Below are 19,891 nucleotides of genomic sequence, written 5' to 3' on the forward strand. Positions count from 1 at the left end.
AATGCATGAATTACAACAACTAACAAATTTACAAAAACAACATTGTTGTTATTGAAAATTAATTGTCAAAGATAAATATTGAATATTAGGGTCGTTCCAAGAATTTGTTCAGGAAAAACATAAATACATTTTGAAAATCCTCTAAAATAGAAAAAATTGAATCAAAATGTATTTATAAAGCGTTTGGAAATGTCGTAGATCATTGTTATTACACGTTTACGGTGAAAAGAAGAATTTTATGGTAGCAAATTTCGAAGTTTAAAATTTCATGAGTAGACCCTATTACATTTTGAAAACTAAATTTACAAAAAAGTAAGAATACAGCTGATTGTCACTTCTACCTTGTATAAATGTGCCTTGGTCATTGCCATGATACAATTAGGAAGGTAGACGCATCGGCGAATTGCTACAACAAAGCAACTTTTTTTGTAATGTATTTCCATATTTACATTAGGCAATTTTCAGTTTGTAGGTGAGAGAGGGTGTTGAGAGGCAAAGGGTTACCATATGCCTCACCTTTCTCTCCATCAAACTGACAATTGCCGCAAGGAAAATTGCCTAATTTAAATATGGACTAAACTGTCAAAATTTTCGCCGAATGGTCTCTTGTTGTCTCTTTTTATCGCATGTAAATTTCTTTGTTTCCATGCTACACTAATTGTTGGTGTTTAATCATAAATAAAACCACAAAGTGCGTACAACATTAGGTGTGTACGATAACCCAATAATTTGTACAAATTCGTACAAATTATTGCTGAATGCTGTTCGATAACAAAATTATCCAGCAAAAGAGAGCGAGTTTGGAGAGATTTTTGGAGAGTTTTGTGACTGAGAACTTGCAAATTTTTGCTGGGAAAATTTGTCCCGCAAAAATTTGCAAGTCTGATCAGCTGATTTGAAAACATTTGTTTTGTTTTATTTTTTATTCTTGTTTGGCGAAAACAAAAATAAACATTGAAATATCAAAAAATTATACATCAAAAGCTGAAAAATATAAAAAAATCATGGAAAACAAGAACATAAAATTGATGCAAAAACTTTTCTTCTTCTTCTTCTTTTTCAAAACAGTTGATTCCTTGCAAGTTTTTACAAATTGTTGTTCGATAACTTTCTGCAATTTTTCTTGCTTGAGAGAGTAAAATTCACTGAGAGAGGTTGCTGGAATTGACTGAGTAATTTTTGCTGGGAAAGTTATCGTACACACCTATTTACGATAGCAATTTCTCTAAGCAGTGATATTCAAACTGTAAGCAGATGTTTTGTTTATCAACAAACATTCTCTCGAAATTTCATAAAGGTGGTTGGAATAGGGGAGAGGCGGTTTGGAGAAATTTCAAGAAGAAGCATAAAACAGCTGTCTTTCTTTTGTGGTGTTTTGTTTTTATTTCTAGAAAAAGATAATTACAGCTAATTTCGCATTTTATTGATTAGTGATTGGATAAATATTTTATTTAGTTTGTTGAGAACCCGAAATGGTTTCAACGCGTGGTCCCAAATCACGTTACTTTGAGAAAGGAGAAAAAGTTCTGTGTTATGAACCAGACGCTTCCAAGGCAAAAGTTTTGTATGATTCAAAGGTAATTAATTGTTTAGTCTTTTCATTTGTAAACAAACATTAGAAAATATGGAGCACGATGAATGTATGGACTGGTCAACCGAAATTTTTTTATCATCGATCCAAATCCAGTCCTTATGCCGAAAATATTGGGTAATTTCCACAGACATTATTGACGATAATTAGAACGAATTTCGGAACATGTTGGGTTTACTCGCGTCCTGCTGTGTTTTTTACTTTCAAGGCCTATATCTCGGGAATTATGGGACTTCCCCCACAGAAAAAATTCGACAGAAAGTTAAATAGAGGCCTATTTTATGCCAAAATTACACGAAAGCGGTACCAACGGGGGAAATATCGCCGGATTACACCAAAAGGCTTGTTGGTTTATTGTTTGGAGGCTCGAACGTAATAAAAAGAAATTTAAAAGCAAAAAATCCCATCTTTTTGTTAAAGAAATTGGAAAATTCTTGCGTTTGGCAAAAGTGTAAACTTTATTTTGACGCGTCAAATTTTGGGTTATTTTGGTAATCTTCATTTATTCCCTAATGAAACGTTGGAAGGGCCTAATATTTTCTGGATTTTAATTCACCACTAAATACTTAAAAAAGTTTCATTTATGTACAGTCAGGGACAAAAGTTTACATACACCGCCTAAATCTCGGGTATTAGGGTTAGTAGTGATTTTTATGAAATTCCAAATATGCAGTTTTATTTCTTCTCACTAATAAACAATATTTAATAGAACAAAAGTATATTCCATAATACAAATAACGGTAAATTGTACAAAAACCTAAAAATGATGGGGACAAAAGTTTACATACACCCCAAGGAAATGTGGGTATTACCGTGCAATTTATGGAATTAACAGCAAAATTTATACATACATTTTATTGTTTTGGCGAATGCCTCTGGGTGTCTGAGATATATTTTAGAGAAAAGAAAATAATTTTTGGGGGTCAAATGCCGTTATTTAAGGTCAAACTTCTTGTATAGCTCGTTAAAGCAGACCCTTGCTTAATTCTTTGCGTTTTTATGTAATGCACTTAAAAAAACCACAAAATTAGTGTCAGATTGCAAGTCTTGGGACCCTACAAACCTTTGAAGTTGTTCTTGTGCACAATATAATATACCTTCCTGAACGTCGATAAATGCACGCTTTTCCTCAGATTTCTCAGGAAGTGAATGGATTCCGCGGAATTCTTGGCGCAAATTACATACAGAAGGCTTTGAATTGCCTTGTAATATGGTCTGATACAATCCTTGGCCATCAATTGAATCAGAATCGTACAATTATACAAAATTGTTCGCCCCTATAGTGACGGTTATGATCATAGTACAAAAACGGCGTTGTTCCCAGTATTAATTTCTTCCCTTTTTTTTGGTAGTGTTTATATTTTGATGCTTTGGAAGCTTTGGCAGCAGGTTTGTAACAGAATATTTCACATTTCTGATTCAATTGAGGTCCAAGGAATGTATCGGACTATATTACAACAAGGCAATTAAAGGCCTTCTGTATGTAATTTGCGCCAAGAATTTCGTGGAATCTATTCACTTCCTGAGAAATTTGAAGAAAAACGTGCATTTATCGACGTTCGGGAAGGTATATTGTGCACAAGAACAACTTCAAAGCTTTCTCGGGCCTCAAGACTTGCAATCTGACACTAATTTTGTTCTTATTTTAAAGTGCAATACCTAAAAACGCAAAGAATTGAGCAAGGGTAAGCTTTAACAAGCTATACAAGAAGTTTGACTTTAAATAACGGCATTTGACCCCCAAAATTTATTTCCTCTTCTCTAAAATATATCTCAGACACCCAGAGGCATTCGCCAAAACAATAAAATGTATAAATTTTGCTGTTAATTCCATAAATTGCACGGTAAAACCCACATTTCCTTGGGGTGTGTGTAAACTTTTGTCCCCATCATTTTTAGGTTTTTGTAAAATTTACCGTTATTTGTATTATGGAATATACTTTTGTTCTATTAAATATTGTTTATTAGTGAGAAGAAATAAAACTGCATATTTGGAATTTCATAAAAATCACTACTAACCCTAATACCCGAGATTTAGGGGGTGTATGTAAACTTTTGTCCCTGACTGTATATGTTATACGTATAATATCCCTGTCGGTGTAATAATGCAATCAAAAAAATGTAGAGAAGTGGAAACTTTATTTTGACGCTCACTGTATGTATGTAGAAACAAATTTCCTTTACCGACCCTTCGCAGAAAAAATACAAATATTTCCTTTAAATCGTAAGTTTTTTTTAGCCGGCCTCCGGCGGGCGATTTAAGACCTTCTCCTATGGAGCAAATTTCGGATATGCGAACTATTTTTTTTTAAATCGCAACAAAAGAAATGAATGGTTGGAATCGGCATGAAAAGCGCTATGAGTAGTGAAATGTTCATAATTTTCTGCAGTAGGTCGTCGTCATAAGCCTATATGTATATTGCTGCACTGTATTCAGAACAATAAGACTTCCTTGTGGTAAAAACTTCATTAGAATCGGAATGTAGCAAGTAAACCCGATTTATGTCCAAGTTTCCTTTAACTTGGGTACGAATTAACATTTTTTCCCCTAAAATTTTATATTTATTCATTTATTGCGATTAAAGCTTTTAAGCCAATAAACATCGCAATGCGCAAATTTTAAATAAATGGAGCCTCGTTTAAGGCTATCTCCGGAATTTTGACGGTCCACCACTCAGAAAGTATATATTTGGAGGTCAAAGGTTATATACATACATATAGCGTTAGAAACAGAATAATGAGGGCTACCTTTGGTCAAAATATGGAGCATGCAAAAATGGGCGCCAAGTTATGTATTTACATACATTGAAATCGGCTCAGATTTGCACTTTTAATGCCTTAGGTTAGGTTAGGTTAGGTTAGGTTTGGGGATGTGTAGTCAATATATATGTATATTGACTACGCCACTCGGAGACCTTTCGGTCCATTGTGATCATCCATAAAGAAAAAGGAGGTTCAGAATTACCTGAAAAGAGAAGAGAAAAGAGAGAAGAATAAAGAAAAAAGGGGGGTGTGGTTTGGAGAATAATAATAAATGAATTAATTATAAGAAATAATGAAGATGTAATAAAGACAGAGAGGGTGGTTTTTTGGCGATGGTGGAAAAAACTGTCAGAGAAGTAGTTACGCTTATGGGTCGCGCCGTCCCAGCCACTTCAGATTTTTAATGATGTTGTTTATGATTGTTGGTTCCATGTTTGAGTAGAAGGTTAGGCTTGGAGGAAAGCGTACTCCTGTTAGTCTATACCGCTTTCGAGTTAACATCGGGCAACGACATATAATATGCTCGATCGTCTCCGTTTCCTCCTCATCTTCACAGAGCCTGCAATAGTCCACTCCATCATCCTGCCATTTGCCGATAAAAGCTCGGATGTAGCAATGGCCGGTAATGACTCCCGTCAATACCCTGATTTCTGATTTACTCAGACTTAAAAGCGAAGTTGTTCTCTTTGTTGAAAGATTCGGCCAAATGGCCCTTGACACGTTGCACCTTGGTTCATTATGCCATAGTTCCTTGGCCTGTTCTTCAAAGAACGTCTCCACCTTCCGAAAAACGTGACATATGGGTGGTTTAATAGAAACAGTGATAGCTTGACTTGTTGATTGAGATCCGTGTCTTGCCAATTCATCTGCCTTCTCATTTCCCACAATGTCACAGTGACCCGGTACCCAGCAGAGTCGGACAGCGTTAGTTAGGTTCGCCAAAGCAGTTCTACACTCAAGAACGGCCTCAGACTTGATATTGGGGGATTTGATGGCTTTAAGAGCCGGCTGACTATCAACGAAGATAGTCACCGGTTCAAAGATTTCAGCATCCAGACTTTTTATCAACTCTGCGGCCATTTTGATCGCGAAGATTTCTGCTTGGAAAACGCTACAGTCGCTGTTCAACCTATAGGAGTACTCGAGGCAAAGCTTTTCGCAGTAGACGCCAGCTCCGGTACCTTCTTCCATCTTGGAACCGTCTGTATAGAAAGCCAGACCGTCCAGAGGAGGGTTACCACGGATCCAGTCATCTCTACTAGGGATAACGACCTCAAAATCATCAAATCTATGGATTGGTGATAAGTAGTCGCTGAACTTCCCCTGCTGATTTAAGCCAAGGTTTGGCCCTAGCTCTCGAAGAATGCATGCATGACCATAGGTGCTGTCACGCCAACGATTCAATTCATGTAGCCTTAGAGCACTACGTGCTGCTTGACCTTTGATGCTAATTCTCGTGGGCAAGAGGTTTAGCATCGCGTTCAGAGCTGCTTGTGGTGTACTTCTAAAAGCTCCAGTTATCAGGATCGAGGCTGCCCTTTGCACCTTGTCTATGCTGCCCGAGTTCGACTTGTGTCGAAGCGCATGCCACCAGACAAGACATCCGTAGGATAGGATGGGTCTCACCACAGTATTATACAACCAGTGTATAATAGCTGGATTTAGACCCCAACTTTTCCCAATCGAATTCTTACATGAATAGAGTGCGATCATACCTCTCTTCGTCCGTTCCTCGACGTTCCTTTTCCATCTCAGTTGAGAATCCAGGATTGTACCTAGGTATTTGGCCTCAGGAGATAGATGCAACTGCACTCCATCCAATGTTGGTGGTATGAAGTCGCCAAGCTTACGCTTTCTGGTGAACAATACCAGTTCTGTTTTCGTTGGATTTACACCAAGGCCATTTGTGGTGGCCCAACGAGACAGCTTTGATAAGGCTCCTTGCATAAGCTCCGAAATAGTGGACAAGAATTTGCCAGTTATTAGTAAAACTACATCATCCGCGTATGCGACAACCTTGATGCCCTGATTGTCGAATTCCGCCAAAATATTGTTTATCACAAGTAGCCACAGCAGCGGTGAGAGTACACCTCCCTGGGGAGTACCTCGTGTTACTGTCTTCCTTGTTGTCAACTCCCCGATACTGGAATTTATGATCCTGCTCTCCAGCATTCTCTTTATCCAGCAGATCAGGGTTTCCGGGGTGTTGACCGATCTAAGCGAGAGATGAATGGATTCAAGTTTTACGTTGTTAAAGGCTCCTTCTATATCCAGGAAAGCCGCCAAGGTAAAGTTTGAGTTCTCCATATTTCTCTCAATGAAACCCACGACCTCATGAAGAGCAGTTTCGACAGATTTACCTTTCATGTAGGCATGCTGCGAGTCGCTCAGCGAGGCAGTGTCTACAAAGCTCCTAATCTCCAGATCGATCAGTCGTTCGAGTGTCTTGAGGAGAAAGGAGGATAGACTAATAGGTCTGTAGTCTTTCGGTGCAGAGTGACTGACTTTCCCCGCTTTGGGGATGTAAGTTACCTTTACCTCTTTCCACAGATCTGGTACGCAGGAAAGAAACAAACAGGCCCTAAAGATCTCCTCCAGAATTTGGTATATCTGCGGTGCAGCAAATTGAAGCATCGCAGGAATTACTCCATCTGGACCAGGTGACTTATAGGGTTTGAATGTACTTACTGCCCACTTTATTTTGTTTCTGCTTACAACCTTATCGATGAGGCTCTCGTCCACTGACTCTTGGACTTGGAAGTTGTCACATTCAATGTGAAGGTTACTGGCATCCGTGCAGTCAGGGAAGTGGGTCTCAGCTAGAAGGTTTAGAGTCTCAAGACCTGAGTCTGTCCACGTGCCGTCCGGTTTTTTGACACTACCGATGGATTTGGGGTCCTTCGAGAGTATCTTACGGAATCTGGCAGCGTCGTTTACCCCTTCTACAGACTCACAGAAACAAACCCATGACTTCTTTTTGGCGCGCTTGATTTCACTCTTGTATTTGGTGAAACTCGCTTTATACGATTCCCAGTCACTGTCAAGTTTCGTCGAGTGCGCCTTGTTGTACAACTTTTTGGTGTTTTTCCGTAGTTCGCCAAGATCCTTGTTCCACCACACCGGTTGGGATTTCTTCCCAGGATAAGTTAATGGACAGGCATCCTTATGGCAGCGAAGAAGGATTTCTGTTAGGTTGGACACCTTACTGTTAAGCTCAGCAACTGTTTCTATCCTTCCGGGAAGTGTCAGTTGATGGTTCGTCAGATCAGTGAACCTTCCCCAGTCCGTCCTTCTCGGGTTCCTATAAGGATTTTGGCGGACTCCGTCGAAAGTGATTTCAAAGTATATCCTCATATGATCCGAAAAGGAGCATTTGTTGGATACCCTCCAGTTCCTGACGACAGAATCATCTAAATTAGACAGGGTTAGATCAATGACCTCCTCCCTGCCTCTAATTTTAAAGGTGGGATCGTTTCCTATATTACATATTCTTAGATTGTAAGATAATATAAAATTGAAAATCGACTCACCTCTAGTGTTTGTGTCTTTGCTGCCCCAGTGAAAATGGTGGGCGTTGGCGTCACATCCAAGGATAACGTTACAAACGCCCAGGTTCTCCTTCAGCAGCCTGTGTACCCCCTGATTTGGTGGATCAGGGTCCTCATACGGCATGTAGATTGAGGACAGGAGAGTGGCCTTCTCCCTGCCGTTCTCCAGTCGCACCGTGCACATGTCTCCATTACTGTAATTAGATAGAAAGATTAGATTGAGGTTCTTCCTACCTACCACACAGGTCCTCACCTTGTCCCCTTCGGACGATGCAAAGACCTCGAAGTTGGCATTGTTCAGTCCAGAGACCTTATTTTTATATATATAAGGTTCCTGGACTAGAACAATGTCTACCTCTGAGTTCGTGAGGGACAGGAGTAGTTCGGCGGCAGCTGCTTTACAATGATGCAGATTAATCTGCAAAATGCGTAGCACCTGCCGCCTGCCTACTCCTACTGACTTCCGCGAGGTGGACTCAGTCGGAACCGAACCCATCCTGAACCGAAGTTCAGTTTTCCCTCACGAATCTTAAGGTACTCCTCTCCTGAGGAGTCTACCGCCATCTTAATGTCCATCCCTCCATTCTCCTTACAAGGGGTGAGACTCATTACAGTCCAGTCCTTAGTAAGGAGACCGGGGTTCTGGAGCTCCAGCATCCTCAGCAGAAGTTCCTTATCCACGGTAGGTGGGGGAACCCATGCTGGGAATACCTTCCTGGACGGAATCTCCGTTATAGACACCGCAGCAATTTTTGCCCCCTCCCAAAGTTCATCAAAGCCATTAACTGTCTTCTTAAGGTACTCTTGCGAGCTCCTGTTGAGACATTTAATGACTTTAACTCCCTTGTGAAGGAAGGCGCCACCAAACTGACGGTCACCCTGGTTCGCTTTACCCTCATTAGTTGGGGTAGGAGCCGGATTTGGGACAGTCACCTTCTCCAGTTGACTACTCTTACGAGAATCATTTGGAGTCGGATTATGCCCCTTATCCTTTTCCAGTCCCTTCTGGCTCGGGTTCGGCTTCGGAACAGCTTTAGGTTCCACCTTGCTGTCAGAAGCAGCAGGCTTCACCTCCACCTTTTTGCTTGTCGCCGCAGTCTCTACTGAGTCTTTGGCTGAAGCTGAAGCAGGGTTCGGGAGAAAGATTTTGTCCACCAGGAGCTCGCATCTGGGTGCATTTGGATAAATTCTTTCGAATTTCCGCATGTACTTCAGCTTGCTCTTGATGAACATGATCTCTCTCCTAGTATGCGAGCTCGCGTCCCTTCCCACGAACTTGCGCAGATACGAAGCTGCACGCTTGTAGTGCCTCGTATCTGAAGCCTCTTTGGCGGAAATTGCGTCTGCGTCGGTGTCCGTCGATGAGGTTTCCTTGGATTCCCCAACGCAGGCCGGAGACTCAGAGTCAGTGGCAATTGTTGGAGCTTCCGTTGATTCCCCCTCGATGGTCATCGACTTAGAGTCAGTGGCTGTTGATGGATCATCTCTAGGTTCTCCATCAACATCCATTGACTCCGTGGCAATCTGCCTTCGAAGCTTAGTATCGGCTGGTGCCGATACAGGACCAGACTGGTCGCGACTTGTCTGTGGTTGCGAACCAAGGTTCACAACCTCTTCGACCACATCACCGTCAGTGGACATGTCGTCATCAGACCTTCTTGTTGACTCAGCTGGGATCACCGTAATGTCCAGTTCGTCGTCAGTGAGGGTGAGATTGTTGAGCATGTCCTCTGGTGGTACGGTCGGAACAAGTCTCTCCAGTTGGTCAAGGAGTTCCCTACTCTGTCTCTCCAGACTGTCCCCAATCACTTTGAGATGTAGGTCGTCCCCGCCCAAAACTTCGGTCCTGTCAGCCGTGGACTGATTAACACCAGTTTTGGCTAAAGCATTATCCTTTTGAAAAACCGGTCCGTCAACAATAATTCGGGTTGTATATACTGCACTTGTAGCAGTTACGGCTGTAGGTGCCAAGGCATCCACACCTGAGACAGCCGGATCACAATCGCTTGATCTCGACGGTACGTGGCTTGTGATCTCACCAACGCTTACCGCCGGTACTGGGTTATTAACTCCCTGCACCGTAACTTTACTCCTTTTACGTTTTTTACCCATCTTAGTTGATTTATTTAAGGGAACTACCCCGATCCAATTTTGGTCCACGGGGGGTTTGAAAGAGAAACAAACCCCCAGGGTTTCTGAGATATGTGGAGACAGTAAACACCTTCAGTTTCCCTCGGGCGCTGCCGACCCCGCATATCTCAGAAACCCCCTTCCCATCCGCCACCCGGGAAGACGCGCCCAGTAGAAGATTGGCAACGCCTTAACAAATTATATTAAACTGCATGCGTCTGTCCTATTATCATTAAATTTAGAATATGTGGCGGAATTTGGTCTACAAATTTGTATTTTTGACCGATTTCATGTATTTGCTGCGACTGCCCAATATTGATAAAAATTGGAAATTGTAACGGAATTTGGTCACAAAGTAATCTCGATTTTACATATTCACATTTGTATAGGGTATTGTATTGTCGGCTCGGCCGATGACATCAAGTTTATCACAAATCAAGTTTATTACAAATCTTACAGATATTGGGAACATACGAGACCAAAGATAAGAGAGGTCGTAAACACATTCAATACAAGGTGCATTTTCAAGGTTGGAGCAGTTCATGGGACCGTAAGGTCAGTGCTGATTATGTTCTAAAGGACACGGAAGAAAATCGACAGTTGCAACGTGATTTAGCAGAAAAGGCTCAGTTACAATTGTATGTTTCTGCAACCATTGACATAAATACATACATATGTATTTAACTTAAAGTATACATTCATTATATTGTTCTTTTAATTTTTGCAGAGGCGCATATTTATATCGAAAGGAACACAAAAATAAGAAACGCTCACGCAAAACAACGGCAAACAATTCAGAAGATTCAGCCGATGCAAGTACATCGCCAAATAAACTTCGACCTCGTGGATTATCAGAGGATAATTTTAGTTCAGGCAGTACATTCGAGAAAAATGAACGATATTCTATGAAAGATGGTGAGTTTTTTGCCTCACAATGAGGTGGGGGTTGGGGTTGGTGGTATAAACAACTAGAGCAATGCCCCCCTTTTTATACACACGCACACACTTTATTGTATGGGGCAAACGAATGTGGGTCAATGTGCGCACAACAAAATAAATCGATAATAGCACTGAAACAGGCGCAACAAACCCCCTATACTTCTCAGAAGCACATCTGCATTCATACTAAATTGTAGTACAAATAAAATACACCACAACATAGTTTTATGTTTGCCGGAGACGTATACCAAACATTTTGCAATTGTCGTCTGACCATGTAAAGCAAACAAATGACAAAATGTACATAACTTTGGCAAAAGTATAACAAATTTGCGGAGTGATATGGTGTGTCAAGAATAAAAAAAAAAACAGTATATTGTTGTTGATGGATTTGGAATGAATGAATATTTTTGGACAACTTGTATTATAACCTTAAGCGTGTTTATATATTTCATCAATGAAAAGTAACAAAACAACAAATTTAACTAAATATATTCTATGTAGTATTGTTACATAAACGATATTTTTGGTACATTTCAGATTGTGAAACAGACTCATGTTGCAGTTCAATCGAAAGTTTTCACGATGAAGATCGTGTTATGTTACGAATAAGTGAACGCTTAAGGCAATATTTAGAATATGACCATGATATGATTGTAAAATATGGAAAACAACATTCATTGCCATCGCGAAATCCTGCCGTGTCCATATTGGAAAAATTTGTTAAGCAAACTGCATTAAAAATGGTTTTTGCGAATAATCAACCGGAAGGAGCCACACGACGACGTGCAGCACAACAAAGAACTACAGATAAAAAGGAAAAAGATGTTGACAAAATCATAACAACGTAAGTTTATTACGTATTTACATACATTGGATTATCCTTCCTTTAGAAAAATTTAAAAAAATATTCCCGAACAAATATTTTTATTTTTTCGGGGTTACTAAAGAAAAGTGTTCCCACATATATTTACCATATAAATATAGATTTGGCTAGACGAGGAACATGAGAATGATACAGACAAGCCTTATATATCGCTTCCAAGATATGGTGTTTTCATGAGGATGCAAATTAGAGCATCATCAGTATGATATCTGTTGATGGCCAGGTGATGTATATGGCCTGAATGTATTTATTGCCAATTTGTTGATTACTTATTTAGTGAGACTCCTATCCGCTTTTCATGGATTTTGCAGTTCTCACTTCGTTTATGAATATCGCAGCCACTGCCCAGACCTGTTTTAGGGTTTCAAGAACTGTGTCAGTCCACCAGCCATTTGGCTTTCTTATACTAGGGTTTATGGTCTTTGGATAGAATTTTCCGAAAACTGGTTACTCCGTGAAATCTTTTTATTGAGTCGACCCATTATTTTCTCTTGTAGCGTTTAAGTTTACTCTTGTATTTATTGAAACTAGCCCTCAGAGTATTCCAATAAGTGTCAAGATTCGAGGCGTACGCTTTGTTATACAGTTTTAAGTTTACCTTTATTCCTAATTTATTTTGTCCACCACCCTGGTTGACACGTTTTGTTCAGGTATGTAATCGGCCAGATTTCTTATACCATATTAGAAGAGTGTTGGTTAGATAATTACCTATTCCTAAGTTGTTTTCAGTTATTAGTTGAGAGAAGTAGGTACGGATTTTTGAGATCGATGATTTTCACTATGGGTTCGTTATTAACGACTGTTGATGAAATCCATGCAGACAAGGCTTTTCTGTTAGGAACGTCAAAGACTGGAAAAGTTGATAGCTTTACCCCCTCCCATAGTCCGCCAAGACTATTAACTATATTAACAAGAAATATATCGGACTTCTTTCCTGTCTGTTAATTACTTTGACCCTTTTAAGAGAAAGACACTTCCGAATTGCCTGTCTCCCTGGTTTATCTCTGCAGAGTCAATGATGTATTTTCGACCAGCATCCAAATGACTGTCGCCGATGTCGCATCGGAGTATAGTTGTCAATCGAGTGTCGTCTTCGGATGCCATTGAGTGCGGTCTGTCATTCGGCTTTATTTCGCCTTTGGAGGTTACTTTTTCCAAGTCGGCGTTAACCTTTTTAGTGGTCTTTTCCTTGGCATCCGGGCTAAGAGAGGTTGCATAGGACTAAGATGGTATGACAGTCTGCGAAACCATGTTCTTCATAGGTTAGGGCTGCGGATCCTTGTAAAACAAACCCGTTTCAAAGTTTTAGTCTATGAAGACGGGCTCGTTGCTGTTGTAACAACATATGATTTGCTTGTTTGCTCAATTTCCTGCTTAATATGGCTGCTTCGATTGGTTGTAACAACAAAGCAACTGAGTTTGGTTGGTTTTGGTTAGGCGAGTAGGTTTGGCTGGGAGTTGAAAAGGTGTAGAGTGTCTGCGGGGTTGCTGTACCGGGGCAGATGTTTTGAACGGTATCATCAATCCTTGTCCCATAGACGAGAGCACCATTTTGAACGTAGTTGAGCCAAAACTACATTGGTTTGTAGATGGGAGATGTACTCCAATGACTGCATTAACACAATAGTTGATAGACATTCAAATCGTGCTCATCTCGAAGTTCATGTGGTAGAATTAGCTGCATATTTCTCGCTCGGATCGAGCAAAGTATCATCGAACAAATAAGAGTTCAGCCTTTCGCAAGTTTCATCATTGAAGGTACCCGACGCCATTATCGTACAATCATTGAGACTGGTTCGTCTTGCTATCAAACGACACCGGTTTTTCCGAGTGTCCAACCTTCCGGACCTATTTTTAATAGGTTTTCCCTTCTTCTTTTGCATACCCTTCATATAAGCTCATCCTTTCGACAGTTACAGGCCTTTTGAGATTGTACTTTGGATTCCGTACTTTCCTGGTCAGTTTGGATTCCACAAGTGTTTCTGCTTTCCGGTGTTTCTACTTTTTTATTTTTCGTGGGTGACATTGGACTGAGCTTGTCTCTCTTTTTTTTGTAACTATTTTTTGTTCTTTCGTCTATATTCGTAATAATTTAGACATCTATAGCTCAACTCACAGATGACATACAGACCTAAGATTTCGTAGACACGTTCCCTATAGTGTTAAGAATTCCTCGTTTAAAAACTCAGAGGTCTACATTTGCGCTGCGACGAGTAAATCGATCTACAAAATTTGACAATTCCTGTGAAAAGAATAAAATATATTACAAAAACTGGTGGTTACTCCTGATATTGTCAATGTCCTTCAAGAAGTGCAAATTTGGGTTTATACTTAAGAATCAGCGAATTTACAAAACGGTATAGTGCTTTGAATATCTGTCTTCGTTGGCTCTACACCTGCAAGTCTTTTTTATCGGCATTTGCCGATATAGGACCATCCCCATCTTTCACGCTAATCTGGTTTTCATTATTTCAGGGTTGCTCTACTTAAGGAAGTGGCCGATGGCTTGCGTATTTATTTCGATTTTACAATTGCCGATTACTTGCTGTACAAAGAGGAAAGGGAATACGCTTTGTCCTACTTGTCGGAGGAAAATTTAAAAACCTTTAATTATGTTCCAGCTCCTGCATTTTCGCTGGAGTGGTTCAACATTAAAAATGACACAAGTGATGCAACTACAAATGCAACGGGCGCAACAAATACCGTCTCCACAAGTTCCAACTTAACCATTGACAATTGTAGCGATATGCAGCAGCAACTGAGCTCTTCTATCCCAGCTGATGGCGCAACGAACCAGAATACAACCACATCTCACGAAGATCAACCACAACGAAGAAAATTAAGATCACATCGTACTGAAGAATGCGACTTTACGTTGGAGAATTGTTTAGCTAGCATTGCCAGTACCAGTGCAGGAGCACCCACACCATTGAATTCCAATATACCGGCCTCTGGCTTAAATCATTTGAAGTCGCTGGCACCAATTTCACCACAAATACGTGATTTCTTACAAAATGTATTATCCTGGCGGATATTACCTTTAAATGCACCATCAGCACCCTCAATGATATTTGGGGCACCTCATTTAGCGAGGCTTATAGGTATATATTATAGTAATATGTATAATTAAATATTTTATGACACATTTTCCCATATTTTTTTAGTTAAATTGCCAGAATTTTTAAATGCATCCACCATGAGCGATGACAAGTTGAAAATAATTCTACAACATCTGGATACGTTTGTTAAGTAAGTATAATTTTTAAATATTGAATGATTGGCTACGTGTATTTGCACAACTGGTGGTTAACTGGAAATCTTATCAGATAACCAGCCCGCTACCGTTTTGTTTACTTGCCGAGGTATTGTTTTGACAATTGTCATAGTATCGCAATAGCTTTCCATTAGACAAGTTGTCTTAGAAAAATGATAAATTACTTGAAGTTGTTAGTGTTTTTGCAAATAATTCTGTACGTTGTTATTACGGTCAGAGAAGAAATCATTTCTTTAGAAATATTGCCAAATAATTCTGTAATTGTAAATTTGAATCGCGTTTATATTGAATGAGGTATGCAACCACAATATATTATGAATTAATTATAATTTTATTTATGTATGAATTTTATTTTATTATTTCAGTTACTTGGAATCTCATAAGGAATGGTTTAATGAAGAAAATTATGAGCAAAAATACAGCAGCACAACGCGAGAGATTAAACCGGAGCTTGTAACCGATTCAAATGTCGATGATTCATCATCTGTAAATCTTACAATAAAGGATCAACCCGAAAATTCGCCAAATGTTGAAGTTTTGGCTTCGTAATACCACAATAATAAGAAAAACTTTAAAATTTTGTTATACAAGTTTTATTGTATACGTATGTATGTATTTAATGTATAGTATTTAAGTTGCAATTTTGTTTGTCATAATGAATAAAGTTTTGTAATTAAAAGAATTAAGAATGCAGTAAAACAAAATGCAATGTAAAAGTGCGGTAAGTGAGTAGGTAATTCTGGCATATGTGGATTCTATTTGCAAAAACAAAAAACTTGACAGACAACCTTATCAAACACCGACGTAACAATTGTCCGATGTTATTTATATAGGAATAATGTATATTGATTAATATTACAAGTGAATCTGACTCTTCCACTATCTCGAGAAGAAAAAAGTAGTAAATACTGCCTAATTTCTTCGGTATTTTGAAAAATTTTCCTTAGTTTCTATACGAAATTGCTGAATTTTGAAGTGCAGGTTTACCAGTTGACACTCAAACTTTCCCTATAAAAATTATGGACATAGGTCCACGTTTTGATATAGGCCCTATATAACAGTACCTCCCGATTTTCGGTATTTTGAAGATCTTACCAAAGTTTCTCGGCCAAATTGGCTGAATTTTTGAATTAATGGTCAAAAACTCTCCACTAATTATAAAATTTGCTTATCAAAATTGATGAACTAAGTACTACAGGCCTGGTTAACTGTAAACACCATATGATAACTATTTGTTTTCAAATATTTGAATAGGTATAATAAATATTTTGTTAATTTTGGAAAAATATGGAGAAAAATGCACATTGCCAACAATTATCGGATTTGAACCCTCATATAGACAAAACGTTTTGAATTTGAATGCCAAAATTCAAAATCTTTTTTAATTAGAATGTTTTCTATCGACTCCCGTCAACATATGTATTTGTATTCCGAGATACTTGGTTTTAACCATTTTTGGCGCTGTCGTGACAAGGTGTGAAGGTTAGTTTTGAGTGGTACACTACAATTTGTTTACTTGTAGTATTCAGTGAAATTCGCAAAACGAACAAAAGAGGACGAATAGGCGCCTTTTTAACCGGCCATTACATGGAACTGATGGACCATCCGCCTGACAACCCTGATAGGGCACCAAATGCGTGGTCAACGATTTTCCAGCCCAATTCTGAACGCAGGGAGTTGGCAATTTTTTCCCATTCCCACATTTTCGAATTCTGAACAAAATTTTGTGGGAGTTTTTTCCCATTTCCCATCTCCCTACATTCTGAATGAAGTTCGAATTGGGAATTTGTTCCCATCGGAAAAAAGTATGCATTCTCTATCTTGAATTGTGGGAGAATTTGATGTATTTTTGTGGGAAAATCTCCCAAGCAAACAGTGTGGGAGTTTGGAAAAGGGTCCAAGAAATTTCATATTTTTATAAAAAGTGGGTGGAGATATGTATTGCTTTTAAAACATATACAGTCAACCAAAAAAGTCTACATACACCCTATAAATCTCGGGTTTTAAGGGTAAGGAAGCAGTTTTATGAAAATCCAAGTACATAGTTCTATCTCAGATCCCTAATAAACAATAGCGGTATTCACTCATTGTGGTAGATTTACAACTCTTGTTAATGTACTATATGTACCAGGGGTTTTTTACAACGAAGTGTGAATGTCTTTTTTTGTGAATATCGTAAACAAATCAAAGCATCTTAACGTCGTCGTAAGTCTATCTTTTAGTTTCAGTTTTATTACACTTTTTTCATAAAAAAATATTTTTTTCTTGTAGTACGTTTATATATAACCGAATTTAACAAACCCACTGGGTTTCAAATGTCAATTCCATTGCTTATATTTCAAATAAATCCTCATAAAGAAGATTAACCCTGCAAAAGGCTATAATATAAACATGGCCTTGGCCTCCATTATTTTATTATCTTTTATTCTTTTTATTTTTTCTATTTTTCCACCAAAAAACAAAACTCCAACATAAAATAAAACTCACAACAAAGTGACGGCACAACAATCAGCTGTTCTAACCCTTGTAAAAGTACAGTGGAATGTTTACAAGACTTTTAGGTCGAGTAAATTAACAACCCTGTGGTAAATTAAACTTTCATGTATTTTGTTGTTGTGGTATTGTAAACACTTGTAGATCTACAATATTAACAACATGTACAAGATCTACAATGCCACTTTACAACGATGAGTGAATACCGCTAATATTACATACATCAAAAATATATTCCATAATACGAATAACGGTAAATTCAATAAAGATTAAAAAATTAATAGTGAAAAAGTGTACATACACCCAATGAAATATAGAGATTACCGTAAAATTTATGGAATAAGCAATACAAATTTTACATTTTACTGCTTTATCGAATGTCTTTGGTTGTCTATGACATATTTTAGACAAAATAGGAACATATTTGTGGATTAATTGCCGTTATTTAAGGTCAGACTTCGCGTATAAGTTGTTAAAGCGGACCCTTGCAGATTTCTTTGAGTTTTTGAGGTTGTTACTTTATAAAACCCCAGAAAATACAGTGGGACTGATAATTTTGAGATCCTAGAGCGCTTTGAAGTTGTCCTTGTAAACATTATATGCTCCTGAACTTCGCTAAATATACGAATTCCTGAGTTTTCTCATAAATTTTATAGTTTTTACAACATTCCAAGGGGCAAATTACATGCAGAAGTCTTCGAATTACCTTGTAATAAGGTCCGGTACAATCCTCGAGCATCCATTGAATCAGCAATGTAAAAGTTTCCGACATTTACAGCGCTTCAAGTGACCCTAACGACCATAATACGAGAGCATACTAGTTAACAATGTAAATTTCATACAAATTTCATGCATTCTTTGGTGGTGGTTTTATTTTGATGCTTTGGAAACATTAGGAGCGGGTTTGTAGAATAATGTTGTACATTACTGATTGAGTTAAGGTCCAAAAATGTATTACAAGGTAATTCCAAGGTTCTTGCGTGTAATTTGACCCTTGGAATGCTGTGAAAACTATAAAATTTATGAAAAACTCAGGAATTCGCAAATTTAGCGAAGCTCAGGAGCATATCTTATCCATAAGAACAGCTTCAAAGCGCTCTAGGATCTTAAAATAATTAGTCCCACTGTATTTCCTGGGGTTCATAAACTACCAGACTGAAAAACTCAAAGAAATCTGCAAGGGTCCGCCTTAACGAGCTATACGCGAAGTCTGACCTTAAATAACGTCAATTAGAGCACAAATATGTTCCTATTTTGTCTAAAATATATCATAGACAACCAGAGACATTCGATAAAGCAATAAAATGTAAAATTTGTATTGCTTATTATTCCAAATTTTACGGTAATCTTAATATTTCATTGGGTGTATGTACACTTTTTCCCTATTAATTTTTTCATTGGCCTGTTCCCGTACTTTATAAAGTGGTAAAAGTCGTAAAAGTTGTAAAAGTCGTAAACGATTTTCATATAAATTTTGTGTACGGGAACGCAAAATGTGTAAAAGTGGTAAAAATTGTAAAAACTTTTTAGTTCTGGAACAGAGCTATTTTTATAGAATTTACCGTTATTCGTATTATGGAATATATTTTTGTTGTATGTAATATTGTTTATTAGGGATATGAAATAGAACTATGTACTTGGATTTTCATAAAAATGCTTCCTTACCCTTAAAACTCGAGATTTATAGGGTGTATGTAGACTTTTTTGGTTGACTGTACATGACAAATTTATTTCAAATATTTGTAAACTGCATGTGTTTGTTTAATGTAAGCATACAAAATGTACTGTAAAATATGCCATTAGTAGACTTCGGATTTTGCATATTCTTATATGATGGAAAATTATATACTACGACAATTGTTGTAATTTTTAGCGTCTTAGATCCATAAAATATCGAATAAAACAACTTCATCATTCCGTGGACGGATTTCTTGGGATAAAATAGCATTTATTTTTTAATACGAGAAAAAGAGTCATGGTTGATTCCATTAACCAGCACAGCAAATAAAAAAATCAATTTCAAAAGAAGTTTTTGGCAATAGTTACTAAAATATATTGGAAAATAACTATAATATGTATGTACATACAATCTTTATTACTTTTATTCCTTTTCGTAATATAACCTTCGAGTTTTTATCAGATGACCCACTTTCTATTGAAAATCGGTTAGAGTCTCCTCAACGACTACGATCACACCGAATTATTGTTTTGATTGGTTTAAAGGTATACAAATGATCTATTGACAATTCTCTTAATTTATGTTGCCA

The 19,891-nt window shown here is 38.1% G+C and overlaps 1 protein-coding gene across 3 annotated transcripts; it reads left to right on the forward strand.

Annotated features, from left to right (window-relative positions):
* The first annotated feature begins 1,291 nt into the window (after positions 1 to 1,291).
* msl-3 (male-specific lethal 3) lies at positions 1,292 to 15,835 on the forward strand. 3 transcript variants are annotated; one of them, XM_073981491.1, is made up of 7 exons: positions 1,292 to 1,577; positions 10,492 to 10,670; positions 10,760 to 10,947; positions 11,512 to 11,818; positions 14,333 to 14,958; positions 15,022 to 15,106; positions 15,497 to 15,835. In XM_073981491.1, the coding sequence occupies exons 1-7, from the start codon at positions 1,473 to 1,475 to the stop codon at positions 15,678 to 15,680; spliced, it is 1,674 nt and encodes a 557-aa protein (XP_073837592.1). In that variant the 5' UTR covers positions 1,292 to 1,472; the 3' UTR covers positions 15,681 to 15,835. The 3 variants fall into 3 exon arrangements, 2 of the variants coding, with proteins under 2 accessions (XP_073837592.1, XP_073837593.1); XR_012412315.1 differs by having other exon boundaries at positions 1,311 to 1,577; positions 15,022 to 15,425; XM_073981492.1 differs by lacking the exon at positions 10,492 to 10,670 and having other exon boundaries at positions 1,325 to 1,577.
* The last annotated feature ends 4,056 nt before the right edge of the window (positions 15,836 to 19,891 follow it).

Source organism: Musca autumnalis, unplaced genomic scaffold (genome assembly GCF_047663935.1).
Source record: "Musca autumnalis isolate F117 unplaced genomic scaffold, ASM4766393v1 scaffold_4, whole genome shotgun sequence".
NCBI lineage: Eukaryota > Metazoa > Arthropoda > Insecta > Diptera > Muscidae > Musca > Musca autumnalis.